This window comes from Silurus aristotelis, assembly GCF_946808225.1.
Source record: "Silurus aristotelis genome assembly, chromosome: 3".
Classification (NCBI taxonomy): domain Eukaryota; kingdom Metazoa; phylum Chordata; class Actinopteri; order Siluriformes; family Siluridae; genus Silurus; species Silurus aristotelis.
Genome location: NC_139576.1, coordinates 24672876 through 24691127, shown reverse-complemented (window position 1 = coordinate 24691127; position 18252 = coordinate 24672876). Strand labels below are relative to the sequence as shown.

The 18252-nt window shown below is 39.0% G+C and overlaps 2 protein-coding genes across 5 annotated transcripts in view; one reads left to right on the top strand and one right to left on the bottom strand.

Moving 5' to 3' along the window:
- The first annotated feature begins 1768 nt into the window (after positions 1-1768).
- On the top strand, positions 1769-14119 carry osbpl11 (oxysterol binding protein-like 11). Of its 3 annotated transcripts, none has more exons than XM_083537537.1 (14): positions 1771-1864; positions 2006-2196; positions 3125-3193; positions 3456-3631; positions 4242-4321; positions 4538-4681; positions 4856-5054; positions 6468-6610; positions 8584-8724; positions 9144-9594; positions 10351-10537; positions 11085-11267; positions 11869-12022; positions 12409-14119. In XM_083537537.1, the coding sequence occupies exons 2-14, from the start codon at positions 2093-2095 to the stop codon at positions 12493-12495; spliced, it is 2118 nt and encodes a 705-aa protein (XP_083393663.1). In that variant the 5' UTR covers positions 1771-1864; positions 2006-2092; the 3' UTR covers positions 12496-14119. The 3 variants fall into 3 exon arrangements, with proteins under 3 accessions (XP_083393662.1, XP_083393663.1, XP_083393661.1); XM_083537535.1 differs by having other exon boundaries at positions 1794-1864; positions 4493-4681; XM_083537536.1 differs by having other exon boundaries at positions 1769-2196.
- Positions 12939-18252, bottom strand: part of tgfbr2l (transforming growth factor beta receptor-like) — a gene marked incomplete at its 5' end in the record, with an annotated part of 13410 nt that continues 8096 nt past the window's right edge. For both annotated transcript variants that reach the window (XM_083537552.1, XM_083537553.1), the window contains one exon: positions 12939-16040. In XM_083537552.1, the coding sequence (XP_083393678.1) occupies positions 15753-16040 (288 nt within the window). In that variant the 3' untranslated portion in view covers positions 12939-15752. The remainder of the gene's footprint in view (positions 16041-18252) is intronic.

Genomic DNA, 18252 nt, shown 5'->3' with positions numbered 1-18252 from the left:
TTATTCAATAATACAAGTGTAAAATGTGGCCGCGTGAATCAATCAAACAATATTCAGTTTTCTGTGTCGTCGTTTCACAACATATAGTGCAGTGACACTGTATCATGTATGTTTTAGCATCACTAACTTATTTTGCTGACTTTTTTTCCATTTTTTTCATCAATGAATAGAAAATAAATCCAGCCACACTTTAATGGTTTATGACTGCTTTTTATGTAAACGCAGTACAGTGTTTGTGCAGTTTATACTGTAATATATATAATTGAATAAGCCTTATAATCCCAGAGGTCTAATTCTCTCTCTCTCTCTTTCTCTCTCTCTCCCCAAAATGTATTACTTGAAGGTAGAGTGGAATTGTCACTGTCCATTTTTCATTTCACCGATTTTTATTTTTATATTTTGATTAATAATGAAGAAAATTGTTAAACATGACACATATCACAAACAGATGCAGAAGTGGCATTGTAGACCAGTATGTTTTATCTGTAACTCAGTTATATTATTTGGTAAAATTGTTTAGCTATTAGATTTCAGTTTGCATTAAATATGCTAATGATGTAGCTATTAACAAAGAATTTATTTTTTCTTGTTGTTGTTGGTCAATGTACCATTCTCCTCATGCACGAGTCATTTTGAATTCCAGAAAAATCATTTAGTGACTCCTGCTGAGATTGCTTTATACCTGAGCTTTTGTTTAAGCTTTGCCTCATTTCATAATGGTTTGTATTAAAACGCGTTTTTTATTTGTTTTTGCAAGTACGTGTAAACGTTTGCTATATCCATACACCATTATTATTATTATTTTAGTTCATTTGCATCTTGTTTTAGATGGGATTTTTTTCTTTCTTTCATCGTTTCCTCTTTTTTTTTTTTTTTTAATTCAGAGAGCATTTTTGATTAACATGCTTACCAAAATGATTTTTAATTTACAGATCTGTGTTAAATCATCACACTACTAAAATACACATTAGGCATGACTTGTACTAAATCTTGTCATATAAAATGTGGAAAAATCTGTTGCTCTGTAGCTCAATCATTATCACTCTTTCTCACACACACACACACACACACATACATACATACATACATACACACACACATACACATATATATATATATATATATTTTTTTTTTGTGTATGTGTGTATACCTTGTATACAACCTCAGCTCACCGGAGAGCTCTTTCTAAAGACTAATACCATTTTTTAGGACAGATTTCAGATTTTCAGTAGTCCATATACAGTAGCTAAATAACAGAGATGAAGTGTATATCGGGAAAGTGTGACCATTGTGGCAGACCAAAGACATTTCTATGCATAGCGCATAACAATTATCACACACAAGTCGTTCTTGGATATCCTGTTGTCTTTTAGTTTAGTTTCATGTACAAATTGTTGTAGATCGATTTATATATACATACATACATACGTACATACATACATATCCCATGGCTTGTTTTGCATACTGTACACAAAATAAGTGAATTGTAAAATTTTACATTGTATTTACACTTTTTTTTTTTCTTGAATAAATATTTAATGTTATATTGATGCATGCAGCTGTTGGGATGTTTATTATTTAATAGATCTTTTTTTATTGCTTTTTAATTATTATAATTTAATAAAGATCCATTAATATGTTCAGTAGTTCGATCCCATGGTAATAGAACCTTGGCTGTGTACTAATAGTAAATATGAAGCCCTACTCCCTACCCTAGGCAGTGCACCTAGATAGGGTAGTGTGGGCCGTTTGAAAGTTAGCCTACGTCACGTGATCTCAACCGGTAACTTGTGTTCTGTCATGGCAGCAGAGGGCTGAGAAGCAGTACAAAACAAACTGGGTTTTTTTTCCCCCCTACACAAAAGTATTAATTCAATTAATTATTTTTACTTGTGTAGAATGAAGGCGTTGATGCGTGTGGCTAATTCACAGTGGCTTTCGCTTACCGGAAAGGTTTATAAATGTTTAGGTTGACAGTTGCTCCTATCTGTTTAATTTCTTCTAGTCTTTCCTGTCATAGGCCACAGTGGACGCTAAGCTAAGCTAGGCTAGGCTAGGCTAAGCTAAGCTAGGCTAAAGGGAGCTAACAACAATGCAAGTTGAAAGTGCGGGGATGCGCATTTCCGAGAGTGAAGGCAAGCTCGATGTTCACACCCAGAGCTCGTTGAGGACCACGTCGAAAAGTTGGCAGTACAGGTGAGTGAGAGCTGAAGGACTCCGGGATGGTGTGCGATGGCGAGGCTGCTGACACATTAGCCACCTGACGCTCCATGTCCAATATCATAATCATAAGCTCCTGATATGGGCAGGGTGTGTCTCATTGGTGCCCTTTTTTTTTAAACATTACATGTAGGGTCTGTGTTTCTCATTGCAAATATTTTTTACGCTGTAATTATTGCTGGCTTTTTATTTTTTTTAATTGTGCTTTGCAAGTACAGATTCCCAGCCCAGGTCCAGGAACATCTATGTCCCGCACACTAGTGTATCTCAGTGACGTTGTGTGTGTGTGTCTGTGTGTGTGTGTGTTTGTGTGTGTGTGTGTGTGTGTGTGTGATGGAGCAGAAAAACAGAAAAATTAGCTGAAAAATAGGTTTAGAATATTTGCCTTATAGAGACTTGAATTTAGATGTGTGTTGTTTGGGTTTGTTTGTGTGTGTGTGTGTGTGTGTGTGTGTGTGTGTGTGTGTGTGTGTGTGTGTGTGTGTGTTTGTGTATATACATACATATATTTCCCTTCACTTGCACTTTGAGGCCCAAACCAATTAAATGAAAAAGGTTATTATAACAGTAACGTGGACTAACAGTGTAAATGTGCATGGTTTGGGTGTAATGGTCAAGTGTCCATATAATTTTGGTCAAATAGTGTATTACATACAGGGCAATTTATGAGCGTTCTTTTGCCTTTCTATAATGTTAGTAGATGTATCGAGATATGGCACTGATTTGATAAATAAAAAATCTGTCTTTAGGGTTTAATTTTTTAAGATAATTGTCAGTCTGTTCTATTTGAAATGCTTTTTAGATAATGCGTATAAATATTGGAAAGATTTGTATTTTTTTTATCATTGATATTATTTAATGTGTTTTGGTTTGCTTGTTTTTCCTCTCTTTCACTTGTTTCTAGTGATCACATGGAAAATGTAGATGGATATCTAATGAAATACACAAATCTGGTAACAGGATGGCAGTATCGGTGAGTACCTGCTTGAAAAAAAGAAAAAAAAACGTATCAAAAAGACAGCAGGTTTCCAGCCCTGGTCTTGCAGTACACCAGTTTTTGCTGTTCTAACACATTTGATTCAAAGCTCTTCTTAATTCAAAGCTCTCTTTTTGAAAACAAAAAAAAAAGTGTGATGGGGGGGTACACAAGCCTAGGTTTGGATTATTGTGATTCAGACTGTTGTATGTAGGACTTGGTGTTTAACTGCTGACTTGGCTTTATGTGCTGTCTCTAGATTCTTTGTACTGAACAACGAGGCAGGGCTGCTGGAGTATTTTGTAAATGAGCAATCACGGCATCAGAAGCCCAGGGGCACGTTACCCTTGGCAGGGGCAGTCATCTCCCCAAGCGACGAGGACTCGCACACTTTTACAGTCAATGCCATCAGCGGGGAGCAGTACAAACTTAGAGGTGCGTCTTTCTCTTTCTGTCCGCTGGTTCTCTATTTTTATCTCTTAGATATGTCTAAATAAAAACTAACCACAGCTCAAGAAGAGAAGAGACAGTGGCACAAGATCCAACCGAGAAGGAATAAAAAAAGATCAACCATCATAGTGGTAATATAATTTTGCGGTGGTTCGATCAATCCGAGACGAGCCGATTTAAAGGGAATGCGGTCGTACACCACGCTGGGTAAAACCGAACCATCTTTAATGCTCAGTAGATTTATTTTTTATATAAACATATTTTCATTTGATATTTACTACTGGCTGTATTGAGAGCTTATGTCAGCTTAATGCATAACCTGCTTAGTCAGCAGGTTATGCATTAAGTGCAAGGCTGCACACATGAGTGAAGCAATACTGGAAAAGTCAGTACTTCTCCTCACTGTTAGAGCAGTGATGGACTTCCGCACCTTGTACATTAAACAATTTATTTATAGGAACTGTAGTGCTGAGACTGCTTTATATAAATTGCAGTATGCTTATTTTTTATATAGGTCTTATTCTTTTAGGGCTTTTTCTATTAGGGCCTGTTTAGTTTCAGTGTATAATAAGCTCTTTGCTAATGTTTCTTTCAGCAACTGATGCTAAAGAGAGGCAGCACTGGGTAAGCAGGCTGCAGATCTGCACACAGCACCACACAGAAGCCATGGGCAAGGTGAGAAATTGCTGAGTATATACTATATATTCCATATACAACCTAGAATCTTTTTTTTTTTTTTTACAACAGCAAAATATTGTTGGAGTCTGTATGATTCCTGCTTACTTGCTGCCCTGTTTGCATGCCTCTTTAGTGGCCAGTTTTATGCACTTTGCTTTTATCCTTAAGACTAACCCACCACTAAAGACTCGCAGTCTGTCCACGGCCTCTCAGGGCAGTTCCAGTTCCCCTGCGTCTCAGCGCAAAATCAGCCATAACACCGGCTCCCTGTTGGGTCTGTCTCAATTGCACCGCGGCTCTTCCAACTACTCCAACAAGCGTTCGTTGCTGCGGGATCACCTGGTGGAGGCACGTGAGGTGAGGCCATATTTATGTAGTTTTCCCTCAAATTGAGGATATGAGATTTTTTTTTTAATATGCCTGTAATCTATGACTGTTAATTATGCATCAAGTCCTCATTTTTAGACAAACAGTGTGCCTAGTTAATTTATCTTTTAGTAAAGTTTTCTGTAAACGTTTGTTGTTATGCAGATGATGACCCAGGCGCAGGACCAGCACCGAGACCTGGTGCAGTGCATCGAGGGCCTGCCGGCCAGCCACAATCCCTCTCCACTGGATCAGGACCTCCTGCTTCTCAAAGCCACCTCTCTGGCCACTATGACCTGCCTTAGTGACTGCCTGAACATCCTGCAGCTCCAACAAGTGGCCCGGCACAGAGTTCCAATCGGAGGTACCAGTGTCATTTTGTGTTGTTTTACAATGTTTGCTCAGAGTCAAGGTAGGAATATTAAAATACCATTTTCACAGTGCAGTGTATTTATGCCTTATGCCCTCCACATACATTTTGTTCCGATCCACTGTATCTTTCAATCATTCACATAACTTTATATATTTATGTTGGGCAAAACGTTCTCAACTGCATACGTCTTTTGTTTTATTTCCATTTCATCCTTGTTTTTTCATTCATCCTTGCATTTAAGAACTACACAGCTGTCTTGTTAAACATTTAGTGTGCAGAAGTTACTGAAGATCAGAGGTTCTCCAGTCTTAATGACTCGCTGCCCTGTGGAGACCAAAGCTTTTCCACAACACACATGATTTCAAGAGTTTTATCATCAGCTGATCGGGTATTTGGTCGAGGCATTTGAGGTCACTTGAAATACCTGACATGGCATCAGAAAGCCTGCACAGCTTGAGTTTTATAATGACACATGTTAAGGAAAAAACCTGATTGATTTCCATTTTACTGGACATGTATCATGTGTTGCTGGTAGCATATCAGTTAATCCATGGTGACACGGATTAATGATGCATCACCGATTTCCATTTTTAGTGTACATGTATCGCGTGTTGCTGGTAGCAAATCAGTTAATCCAAGGTCATGTTCTTGTAGTATTTATGACCTGTGGCCCTGGCCTGAGAGTGGAATAAAGTTTCATAATGGATGAGGAACAGTATCTTCTTCTGATAGGCCAGTGAAGGTAACCAGAGCTTTGGGGGAGTCACCCATGTGCGCCACTTGCCTGCTTCCTCAAACCGTGCGACTGTGTTGCTGTCATGAAACCGTGTTACTAATGCATAAAGTGATTTTCTGTCTAAGCGGCCAGTTTCCTCAACTGGCACAAATCCAAGCATTTTTACCAAATAATTTAATTAAGTCTATAGGTCGCTAGTAATGTTATGAGATGAGATGGGTCTTGGTGGTCTTGTACTTCTGGACATCTACTGCACAGAACTGAATTTGATCCACCTGCCAAGCATACATATTTTATAGGTCTCTGAAAGAAAAGGAACAAATCAACAGGCCAGTAGTCAGTGGGGTGTATCAGTATTTTAGTTGCTGTGTAGATCTTGGAAGATTAAGAGGTCAGGGTTTGCTCATAGGATTCTACCGATTGTAACGAAGCAGAAGTTGTGAGCGTGGTCTTCCTAGCAGAAAAGCAACAGGTCTGCATTTTGCGGAGTTCTGTGTGCAGACGCTGACCCCTCGGGCTCGGGTTGCGAATGTGAACTTCAGGACAGTCGGGAGGGGATCAGACACCTGCGGTTCTAGTTGTGTCTGAGGCTGCCGGTGGCCCATTGCCACTGCATGTAGGGTCCGGTGTCATGAGCAGCTTTGAACAAGGCTCCGTTTGCCCCGCAGGGCCGACAATCGAATGGCTGGAACCCAAACTGCCGGAAGCTTTGAAGAATGGTGGCACACTGGCAAGCATCACCAAAGACAGCGGCAAAACGCAGGACATGGCTGTAGAACCTGCCGAAATGGGCTCCTGTGACATTGCTGGGGTAATAAAGGCTTTGCATCCAACACAATTCTGTTATATTACCATAGGTAGTTATTTAAGTTACAATAGTCATTTTGGCTACAGCTAAATTGTCTGCAGCAGTGTGTGTGTGTGTGTGTGTGTGTGTGTGTGTGTGTGTGTGTGCGTGCGTGTGCGTGCGTGTGTGTGTGTGTGTGTGTGTGTGTGTGTGTGTGTGTGTGTGTGTGTGTATTAGATGATTTAATGTTATAATGATACAATTTTTGAGTGTAATCCAAATTCTATTAAAGGTCCTACCCTTCAACCATTTTATTTGCAGCTGCTCTTTATGGAGTTTGTCTTGGAATTAAACTTACATTAATCTTGTCAGAAAGACAAACTTGGGTGGAGAGGGTTGCGGTTAAAGTGAACAGCCTGTTACTGGAAAAGAAATACAATAGACGCAGACACAACTCTAGCCTCTTGCTCGAATTGGTTATAACAGTTTGGATTAAAGTCAATAGAAGGCAGACGTTCTATTCAACTGTGTTTTTAAAGCAATGACCTGAGCTGCATGATTTCTTTTGCTCCTTGGTCAGCCATTGTGGCAATGTCCACAGCTCAGTATACACAGAATTAGAAGACAGTCTGTATTTATGTTTTTACAATCTATATCCACACCAGAGTAAATAGCATTGTCTGTTCTGACAAAATGATGCAGATGTAAGAAATGTAACCACTCAGGTGTGCTTGCCTACTGTCAGTTGATTCTACTGTGAAGTCTTCATGAACAATGTGACTTAGCTATTGTGGGTATGGATATGATTATCCTCTTACGACAGACTTTCTCATACGAACGTGAGTTTAATGAAATAGGAAAGGACTTCTGAGAAATAATCACACATTTCTGCTGAAGGAATTAGTTGATGATTCATACAGAATGAATCAACACGCTTTTAGCTTGTTTCTTGTATTATAATGTGTATGTATTGGGGTCAGTCAACTTAAGTTCATCCGTCTTATGTTATGTAGAGCTTAGCATTTAGGTGAAATGTCACGGGTTTTACTGGAGCCACTGCGCATCTAAAAACTAGTCGCACCTATTTCTGTGAAAGGACATGACACCAATGGAATTCTGTTTTGTCTCGAAGTGTTAGCAACATCTGGAGTGAAGGGTGTGGGTAGGAGCTGTATTTGGAATGCTTCCTGCAGTCATTTTTATGTTACAGGAAATGAAGTCAGTATACTAGTCTTAGGCCAAGTCACTGCCTGAGCCATTTCTAGCAGGATGTGTCACATTTGGTCATAGAAAAACTCTAAAATCCTAATGCGCATAACTGTTAAATACGTATGTGTCTATAAGTAGACTACATGTAGGGAAATTGGATTGATTTTGGCTTGAATTCTACTCAAGTAAACAGAAACGAGTAAACCAATCCCAAAAGTGCGGAAAGCCAGAACATGAGACAGACAGAGCTTGAAATCCTTTCACTTTTTATGCAAATAAATACGGATTTCATAATTTTTTTTTTTAGGAGTATCTAAATCAGGGCCTTTTTTTTTTTTTTTTTTTTTTTTGGAGGTTTATGACACATACAGGGACTTGAAATAATGTCAGATAATGTGTATATAAATGCATAGAAATGCTTTGGGTCAGCAAATGAATTGTAGTTTGGTGACTGTTTCCTGACATGTCCTGACTTTCTACAGGAAGGATGAAAGGATTAAAGAAAGGTAAAATATGTTTTAAGTTAGAGGAACCTTACCGTGTACATTTTTAATTGTTCTAGTTTGTAAGCGATATGAATAGGAATTTAGAAGAAAAATGATAACCTGAACGCTTTGAAGCTTTTTTTCTACATAATGGCTTTTGGATATTTGCCAGCAGTTTGTTACTTAATAAATGTGCCTGTATGCTATTTTTGATAGAAACCTTTAGAGAATTTTGTAACCAAAAACGTATCTGCTTTCCACATAAACACATTATTGTTTACAATAACAAATAATATATTTTAGGAGCAGGAAGTCATTGATGCCGAAGAGGAGCAGGAAGACTCCTTTCCAGCTGAGGAAGAGGACTTGGGAGCGGTGGAGGAAGAACGTAGCGTCATCCTTCATCTTCTGTCTCAGCTTAAACTAGGCATGGACCTGACCAGGGTGAGCCACCATACCAGACTATCTCCACAAACTAGATCAAGCATAAACATGTGCTATCAACCCAAATAAATGCATACAGTTCTGATTAGTAGATTTTACAGTAAACTATGTATGAAACTTCTCGGCAACATAATTAACATACCTATGAATGAACAAAAGTAGGGCAGGGCTGTAGGGTAGAATAAGTTGTTTTACTACATTCCAAAGATAAGATGCTGTTCTAAAGAACTTGTTTTACTCCAAGTCCGTGCATGTGAACTGGATGGATAGTGATCTGACCAGTACAGTACAGGAGAATGGAAGTGTGCCAATGTGTTAGTAGGAAGAGAGATAGCATGTTTGCTTTCGTCCAAATGTTTTACTAAATACTGATACTTGGTATAAATCGTCCACACTGAAACATTGATGTCTCCCTCTAGGTGGTCCTTCCTACGTTCATCCTGGAAAAACGCTCTCTGCTGGAGATGTATGCAGACTTCATGTCCCACCCCGACCTTTTTGTCGCCATCACAGATGGCACCAGTCCTATGGACCGTATGATCAGATTTGTGGAATATTACCTCACTTCCTTTCACGAGGGCCGCAAGGGCGCGATTGCCAAGAAGCCCTACAACCCGATCATTGGCGAAACATTCCACTGCTCCTGGAGAGTGCCAAAGACGGCAGAGTCTCAGGGAAGCATTCTGAAAGAGGGCTCCAGTACATCAGACTGCTATCATGTGAGATTTGTGGCCGAGCAGGTGTCTCACCACCCACCTGTCTCGGGCTTCTATGCTGAATGCCAGGAGAGGCAGATGTGTGTAAACACACATGTGTGGACCAAAAGCAAGTTCATGGGCATGTCTATTGGTGTTTCCATGATTGGAGAGGGTAAGGCAGTTTGCCCGATTGACTCTTAAGTTGTTTGTCACTAAGATAAGAGACTACACATGTTAAAATGTTTATTTGAGCTGCTTGTTAGATGCTTTTATGAACCCAGATGTTTAAAAACCGAATGGTAAGTGGAAATATGTTGATTTCTATTCAGTGTAGTAGAATATTATTCTCTCTACTACATCAATATACAAATACTAGATACAAAAGAACTATTTAACGCTTGAAAAAATTTTTTTAAACTGTATTAAAACTACTAGATACAAATATAAATAGTAATATAATAAAGCAAATATATTACTATTTATATTTGTTTCTAGTATTTTTAATTATAAGAATAAAGTAATGATTATTTTTGGCAAAATTTTTTCAGGCATTAAATAGTTCTTAAATTGTTTTTTAAAGGATTTAATTTATTAAGAAGCAAAATCACCTAGAAACATTAAATTAAGTATTATACAAATATATAACTAGATTTAAGGTATGATTTCTTTGCATTGTTGCTTAGTTACTGTGCTTGAAGATGTTTTAAATGTCTAATGCATGGGAAAAAACCCCATTTGCTCTTTCAGCTCGTAAAGTTTTCGACAGTAATCAGTTTAAATCATGTAGTAAATTAGTCTGTCTGTGGATCATTTTTGTGAAGTGCCTTTGCTAATACAGTGGGCCGCTTTTATGTTTATTAGGCTCTATTGCTTAATTGAATGATACGCAGTGTCCTGGTATCCACTGTTTGTGTTGGGGTTTTCTCAGGTAATCTGCACCTGTTGGAGCACGGCGAAGAGTACACGTTCACTCTGCCATCTGCCTACGCCCGCTCGATCCTCACAGTGCCCTGGGTAGAGCTCGGCGGAAAGGTCAACGTGAACTGCGCCAAGACAGGCTACAGTGCAGCCATCACCTTCCAAACCAAACCTTTCTATGGGGGCAAGCTGCATAGGTCAGTGACACCAGGTCACATTACACTTTAATTGACTCTGCTGTCTGTCTGCATTACAGTGTACTGTCTGCAAAGAGCTGAGGGACTAATGGGTAAAAACGTTGTGTTCCATCATGTGAAAAGTTATTATGAGTTACAGTGAGTACACAAATTCTGACTTTATTTGGATTAATTTGTTCTTATTAGCCATTACCTTTTAATTGTTATTGCAGAGTTCAATTGAGCCCATTTTAGATTTTGTTCCTTGTTCTTTAATGTGGAGTTTATTTATTTATCGGGTAAAGACTTGCTTAATGTTACTATAAAGAGCAGTGTAGAAAAACATCATCATATCATTACAGAACACACAATAGGAGTTGTAATATAAATGTAATCAACTCTTGTTGTTTGTTACACTTTAGTGTTGACCGGACAGACCCTGTTGCTCTTCATGCTCCATCTGCACGCTCGCTTATGCCGTCCTTCCTTTCTCATACTTTGGCGCATGTTTCCATTGTGAAAGCTGAGCATGTACATCGTAATAAGATCCTATGTTTTTGTTATGCAGAGTGAATGCAGAGGTAAAGCACAACCCCACCAACTCCGTAGTGTGTCGCGTGCAGGGGGAGTGGAACGGCATGCTCGAGTTTACGTACGCCAACGGCGAGACACGCATCATAGATGTCCTCAAGCTACCAGTCACCAGGAAACGAGTGCGACCCAAAGAGCAGCAAGGGCCTTACGAGTCCAGGTGAGGATTCAGCGTTCACACTGTGCTTTATTTATAATTTTATATATTACGATTGATATTAAATGACATTGTATCATATTATTCTACTATTCACTTTTCTAGATCAGTCCATCACAAACCCCTGTTAAACACAATCATAGTGAAGCAGCTGTTCTTAATTCCTGGTTTTCTTAGATATCAAATGAAGGGACCGTGCACAGGATGTTAAAATGGCGAAAAAAGATTAGTGGGTCTGAATCATTGGAGAATTTTTTACCTATATGCTTTATATTCTTTTTCTCATAACACTTCTCTAGTATTATAAAAATAGCAGGTTTCAAAATCCACACTTTTGTGCAAATAGTAACTCAGGACACGCTTTGGTGACTATTTTTACTTTTACCATAACAGCACAGTAAAAGTAAAGTCACTGTCAGAGTGTGTTAGCTTCATTTAATTGTGTAAACGTTGTGTGTGAACGTCGTGTACGTGTTGAGCCGTTCGCTCGAATTGAATTGCGGTGTGAATATCGATCACAATGTCGCATCTTCACACAATTAATATATTTGCCATGACCCAATACATCCCCTGTTTCAGCATGCCATACTTGCGTTTCTTACAGGCGACTGTGGCAGCACGTGACCGAGTCGTTGCTGCAGAAAGACATGGAAAAGGCCACGGAGCACAAGCGCTTCCTGGAGGAGCGACAGAGAAAAGAGGAACGACACCGCATAGATACCGAGACGCCATGGAGGACCAAATACTTTGAAGGAAAAGTAAGCACGTTCGTCGACACGCAGCCAAATCTATTAGTTACACGGTTCTCTCAATTTTTAAACCGAACAGCTCTCTTGTGCTTGGTGTGGTGTGCAGTGTCTTTAATTACATGAATCATAAAGACTGAACTCGCTTTTCCATTAACGGTGATGGAAGTAACTCGATCAGTGTACATTTTATAAATAGCTCGACACTTGTGGTTTTGCTTCCCCTAGATGTTTATTCAGGCTGTTACGAAAATGGTAGACTGGACGATTGGAGTCTTTAACACAAGAAGAATATTGTCTTAAGATGGATCGTTTATTCAAGGAGCAAAAAGAAATGAAAAAAATAAAGTACTTAGAAATGAGCCTAAGCATGTTTTCCTTCTTCTTCGTTTGCCCAGGGTGAAGGCTGGACGTATCACAAACCACTGTGGCAAAGTGTTCCAGCACAGAGCTCCTCTACTGCACCTCTCCAGTCTAACCCCTGATGCAAACTCTGACCCCGATCCCTCACCTGCAGGAGCCTGGCTGTCCCCCTAGGGCTGCCTGTGGGGTTTATGCTCTCTCTTTTACAACTGACGAGGCACACACACACACACACACACACATACACACACACTTAAAAGACTCCCTTCCTTATGATTCCTTAATGATGTTCTGGATAAATTGCTCTGTGGAGATAGCGGACTGCCTGAATCAGATCAGCACCCCTTGATTTTGGTATATCAAAGTAAATCATTCTGATCCACAACAGATCCCAGAGCGTGCAGGCATCTTTTGTTGATGTTGCCTTAACAGGAGCTGTGAATAGCATGAGAGTGTGTTGATGTTCTGACAGGTGTCTAAGTAAGGATCGTGTTTGAGGATGCTTTATTAACTTGTCTTGATCTTATTGAAGAATGCTATTATTAGGCCACATAATGGCCCACACTTTTCTTTTTCGCTATGTAAGCAGTTGATTTGATGTATTATGATTTCGATATCATCAGGGAGCTCTACAAAGTTTTGTTGCAGGAGCATGCGGATTCATTAGAGCTGGATTCCTCGAAGCGTCTAGAGCCACGACGAAAGCGAATTCGCCGGTTTGGCGTTTTCGTTTTGTGCTACAGCGGTTAGCCAAGTGTTTTCGAGGGAGGTGTCGAGAGTTGTGTTTATTTTAATGAGACTTCTTTCTCTTTACCTGTTTTCAGCATTGTTTAGGTGGGGGCTTGCTCTGATTTCGCAACTCAACCGTGCTTTGTCGTTTTGAACGGGCACCAATATAGTGGCTTCGATCATAGTTATAATAGAAACTTCAGAAACAAGTTAATCCATCAGTTCCAATCTCTTTGACTGATGTGATTATGAATATGTGGAGCTGTCTTACAGTATTATTGCAGTTTGATCAGAAATGTCATCACATGCAGTGAACGCTCTCTAGTTTCCGTCTTATGTCATCCTACCTCTCGATTGAAACTCTGTAAGAAAATCTAATATAAACCGCATACACTTTAGGAAAGATGTGGTGGATATCTAGGTGTTGAGCCATACGAAGCCAGCAAAAATAACAACAGAAAACTGAACAAACTAAAACAATTTCTGCTTGACTGAAATGAAGCTCAGTTACGTTAACGATGCATTTATTTTAGTTTCAATCGATGGCAGTGTAAGTGAGCATCTATTGGCCAGAGCATAAATAAGGAGCCTCTCATCTGAAAGCGCTACTATAAACCCTGGTTGGTCTTGCTAAGAAACTTTGTGGTGCCTTATTTGTGTTGGTCTTCCTCCTGTTCATTCCTCCAATCACATCCTTTATGAAACACATTGAGTATGTACATATCTGCTCCCTTTTCTCAGCATCTTGACACCCAGAATGTTTGCTTTTTGCTCTGTAGGGTTTCTTTGTTCGAGTTCACACACTAGGTTGACTCTGTGTTCTGGAGATCAGCCCCCTTAGCAGAAAGCCTAAAAGTTATGCCTTTCAGCTGAGAAAATCTTCTCTGAAAATGTCCGAACTAAGACATGACGGGCCCCAAGTGTTTATCTCGCTGAGCTGTAAACTGCACTGATGTTTTAATTATCATCCTGATAGCCTGAAAAAAAGAATGAACTAATAAAATTGATAAAGTATTAGGACAAGATTTCAGTTTTTTTTTTTTTTTTTTTTTTTTTTTAACTTGACCATGCAGTTGTGTTTTGAGTGTGCAACAGTTTCTGAATTATTCAACACACCCCCCCCCCCCAAAAAAAAATAAATAAATAAATAAATAAAATAAATAAATAAATCATGACACAATGATATATAAACACTTTATGAGTATATGATCTATACAATTGTGACACCAGTTCACAGTATCGAAAGGACAAAATGGCTCAATAAACATGTCCTTTTGTTGGGTTCAACATTTCACAAACCTTATTCTGTCACTCTAATCAGTGCATGATCTGTATTATACTGTAATATCACAGGTATTCACCATCTCTTCAGAATACTTATTGAAATCTTTATGTATACAAATAGCTTGGAGATTTCGAGAGTATCATACTATATTAGATGGTGTTAAATTAGTGTAGACTCTACTCTTTTCCATCCATCCATTTTCCAGAGTCCTTCAAAGATATTTTTTTGTTTATGCTTTGGTTCCAAAGAGCCAGAGCACAGTCATTTAACTTCACACACATTTTTTTAGGAAAAGATTACACTCTATGTCCCCAGACCCTGGAATTGTCCCTTTCCAAATCAATAGTTTAATATAACAAAAGGAAAAAAAAAAAAGTAATTTCTTTTCTTTCCAGAAATTGTACCTGTTGATTAGTTCAATTCATAATGAAAGTTTGGTTCAATCTCTTCCCATAACTTCTTGGCAGATGAGTGTGACCGCTTTAAGCGAGGTTCAACAATATTGCTATCGTCAACTGAAGCAGGCAAGCGGTAATTAAATGTGCAATATAACAATGATCCTAACCAAAAGGAACTTAAACCTCAAGTTTGTGGCAGATTTCAAAGCAGCTATGAATTGTTTCCATAAAGACAGGCCTGTGCGTACGGATCAATTTAGAGCAACAATAAAACGCTTTCTGATTTTCCTTCATCTGAGGGAAAGGAAAAAAGAAAAAAAAAGAAAAGTTCTTCCCGCTTGCTTGTATGTTGGGCCTTTTAAAGCGTGTGTTTGGTTCAGGGCTTGTGGTTAATCGAATTGAAGCCCCTCCCAAAGCCGAGCTCGTGGGATGACCACATTGTTGTTAAAAGCAAGCGAGTCGGAGGGCAATGGAAAAATTCAAATGAGAAAATGATGTGTGGTAAACAGTTTTTGGAAAACATTTTTTTGCCAGTAGAAATGGTGCACGCACACTGCCAGCACAGCAAGGACGCTTTCCTTGATGATGTGTTGACTCTGTGTCTCTCAGGAATCTCATACAGCAAAAGCACGACTTTACATATGCTCAACAAACAAAACGCCGAGTCCTGAAAGTGCTCCTTATAAAGGTACTTCAAATAGACTCTGCCTGGGGGCAAATAACTCTGGCACGGGCGTGAAGAGGTTATGGGAACATCATGAACTCAGAAGCCAGTGCTTATATTATCTTGCTCATCCTTAAGTCCTTTTTATCAGTGGTGCATTAGGTTCATTAATTCCAAAAACAAAACAAAAAAGCTAATATTTAAAAACAATAAGAACCCGATGATGGAGACCAGCTCCACATATTGAACCAATATATATATTACAAAAACAAGTCTGGTTTGCAGGGCTCTGGGGAGGAGTGGTCACACTTCACTCAGCGCCCTTAAGGAGGTTGAGGCTTGAGCATCAGCTGCGGCTTGCGTTTGGGATGGGCATGCGGGCGCTGTGCCACCATCATGCTCTGTGCAATTAGAAGGGAGAGGGGAGTCCTGCTGCACAGTGGAAGTGGGGATGGGGTCAAAGACAGCGCTGCTCTCCAGTTCTTCCTGCGCCAAAGAGTTAAATCGCTCCAGCACGCAGTGAGCAGTCAGACGAGCCTCTGGGTCGTGGTCCCAGCATTCTGTAATAGTGGCACTTAGCACCTGCATGCCCTGTAATGCCCAAGCACATAGAAACTGTTTTAGAAAAAACCCCACTAATCTCAGCAATCAAGATGAATTCAATTTAAACAAATATAGTATGGTTTCTAGGAATTGAATATAGAATTTATTTTTAGTTTGCACTTCTACCAGTTCATCCATCTGCCTTTATATCAACCAAACGTTGCAATCAAATGCAATCAATCCCGCTAGATCTGTACACGAGTGCTGCTGCTGGAATCGTACAGGCTATAATGCTCCTCCTGAACACACTTAGGACTGTTTACAATTGCACAAGAGTAATAATTTATTGTCCCACTAACAACATCAACCAGAAGAGCATGGGTTCCTTTTTCGAGTCTGGTTTCTCTCATGGTTTCTTTCTCATGTCATCTCAGCAGGGTTTTGCTCGCCCCCTTTTGCCTCCTGCTCACTTATTGGAATCTAATTCATTCTCCAGTTCACTCTGAAGTCGCTCTGTGGCAAAACCTATTGTTAAAAGTGCAATAAAAATAGTAATAATTCATATGAATTTCCACACCATTTTGTAACGACACCACGACTAACCCACATTATGTGCAGACTTGCTGTTAGTCTTGCTAGCTCATGACTGAATTTAGTTCACGAAGGTTTTCTGTTTTGAATTCATACCAAATTTCATGTCCTATACCTTATAATTTAGCACAAAGTAACTCGATCATAGCGTTTGTACAATATTGTAAAAATAAATAAATAATGTATACACTTCCAAGTTCAGTTTAAACCATTATAATGCAATAATACGTGTATAGATGTAAAAGTAAATGTTTTAATATTATTCCAATTTATATCTTTGATTTGCTACTTTTTCTTTTGAGTAACTGTCACATCAACACTATATATTTTTCTATACCTACCAGTGCTAATATAAATATACATACAGTACCCGTCAAAACATCCTTCCCCTTTATTCTTATTATTTTCAACATTGTACATTACTACTGAAGATTTCCAAACTATGAAAGAACATATATGGAATCATGTAATAAACAAAAACCCAGAATATGTATTATATTTTTGATTGTTTAAAGTAGCTACATTTATCTTTCATGACAACTTGGTAAACCTATAGCATTCTCTTGTAACATTCAGGTAGTCACCTTAAAAAAATGTTCAGTTCACAGTGTCTTCTGTACATTTCTGACATTTCTTGCCTTCTTAATTTGCTTTACATCATCAGTTGTCTTGTGCAGAGGAAAGGGTAAGTACACAGTCGATAGCCCCATTAGTGCTACTCCAGCCACTGTACAAATCCATATTATGGCAAGAAACACTCAGTTAATTAAAGAGAAAAGACAGTCCATCATTGCTTTAAGAAATGAAAGTAAGTTTTCATGATTTTTTTTCCCTGGCAAGGAAGACCAAGAGTTACCTCTGCTGCAAAGTTTATTAGAATTACCAGCCTCAGAAACCGCCGAATTACATTGCGTTTTCCAACATCCATTGTTCAGAGGAGGCTACTTGATTCAGGCATTTATGGTCAAATCGAGGCAAAGAAACCACTATTATGGAAGAAGGACAAGAAGCAGAAGAAACCTGCTTGTGCCAAAGACAGAAATGGACTTTACATCGGTTAAAACCTGTCCTTCGGTTTGATGAGTCCAAATTAGAAATTTTGTCTTTGCTAAAAGTACAGACGGTAAACAGATGATTCCTGAATCTGTGGTTCCCACTGTGAAGCATGAAGAAGGAGGTGTGTTTGCTGGTGACAGGGCTGAAGATTTACTCTAAACTGAGGACTTAACTAGCATTGATACCACAGCATTTAGCAGCGACATGCCATCTCATCTGGTTTGCAGTTAGTGGGACCATCATTTGTTTTCCAACAAGACAATCACCCCAAACACATCTCTAGGTTTTGTAAGAACTATTTGTTCAAGAAGAAGAGTGATGGAGTGCTGCATCAGATCACCTGACCTCCATTATCAAATACATTTCAGATGGTTGGAGATGAGTTGGACTAAAGAGTGAAAAAAAAAAAGCAGCCAACAAGCACTCAACACCTCTGGGAACTCCTCAAGATTGGAAAAGGTTGGAAAACCATTCTAGGTGACTACCTCATGAAGAATCGAAAATATAACATATTCTGGGTTAATTAACACTTTTTTTTGTTGTTTACCACATAATTTAATATATGTTCTTTCAGAATTTGGATGTCTTTACTATTAATGTACAATGTTGAAGA

Bases quoted from the DNA above. Each gene is read 5' to 3' on its own strand.
- osbpl11 (XM_083537535.1), top strand. From the start codon at position 2,093: ATGCAAGTTGAAAGTGCGGGGATGCGCATTTCCGAGAGTGAAGGCAAG. The intron at 5,055-6,467 runs GTACCAGTGTCA...TTTGCCCCGCAG, and splicing joins GCACAGAGTTCCAATCGGAG to GGCCGACAATCGAATGGCTG. The intron at 6,611-8,583 runs GTAATAAAGGCT...AATATATTTTAG, and splicing joins GCTCCTGTGACATTGCTGGG to GAGCAGGAAGTCATTGATGC.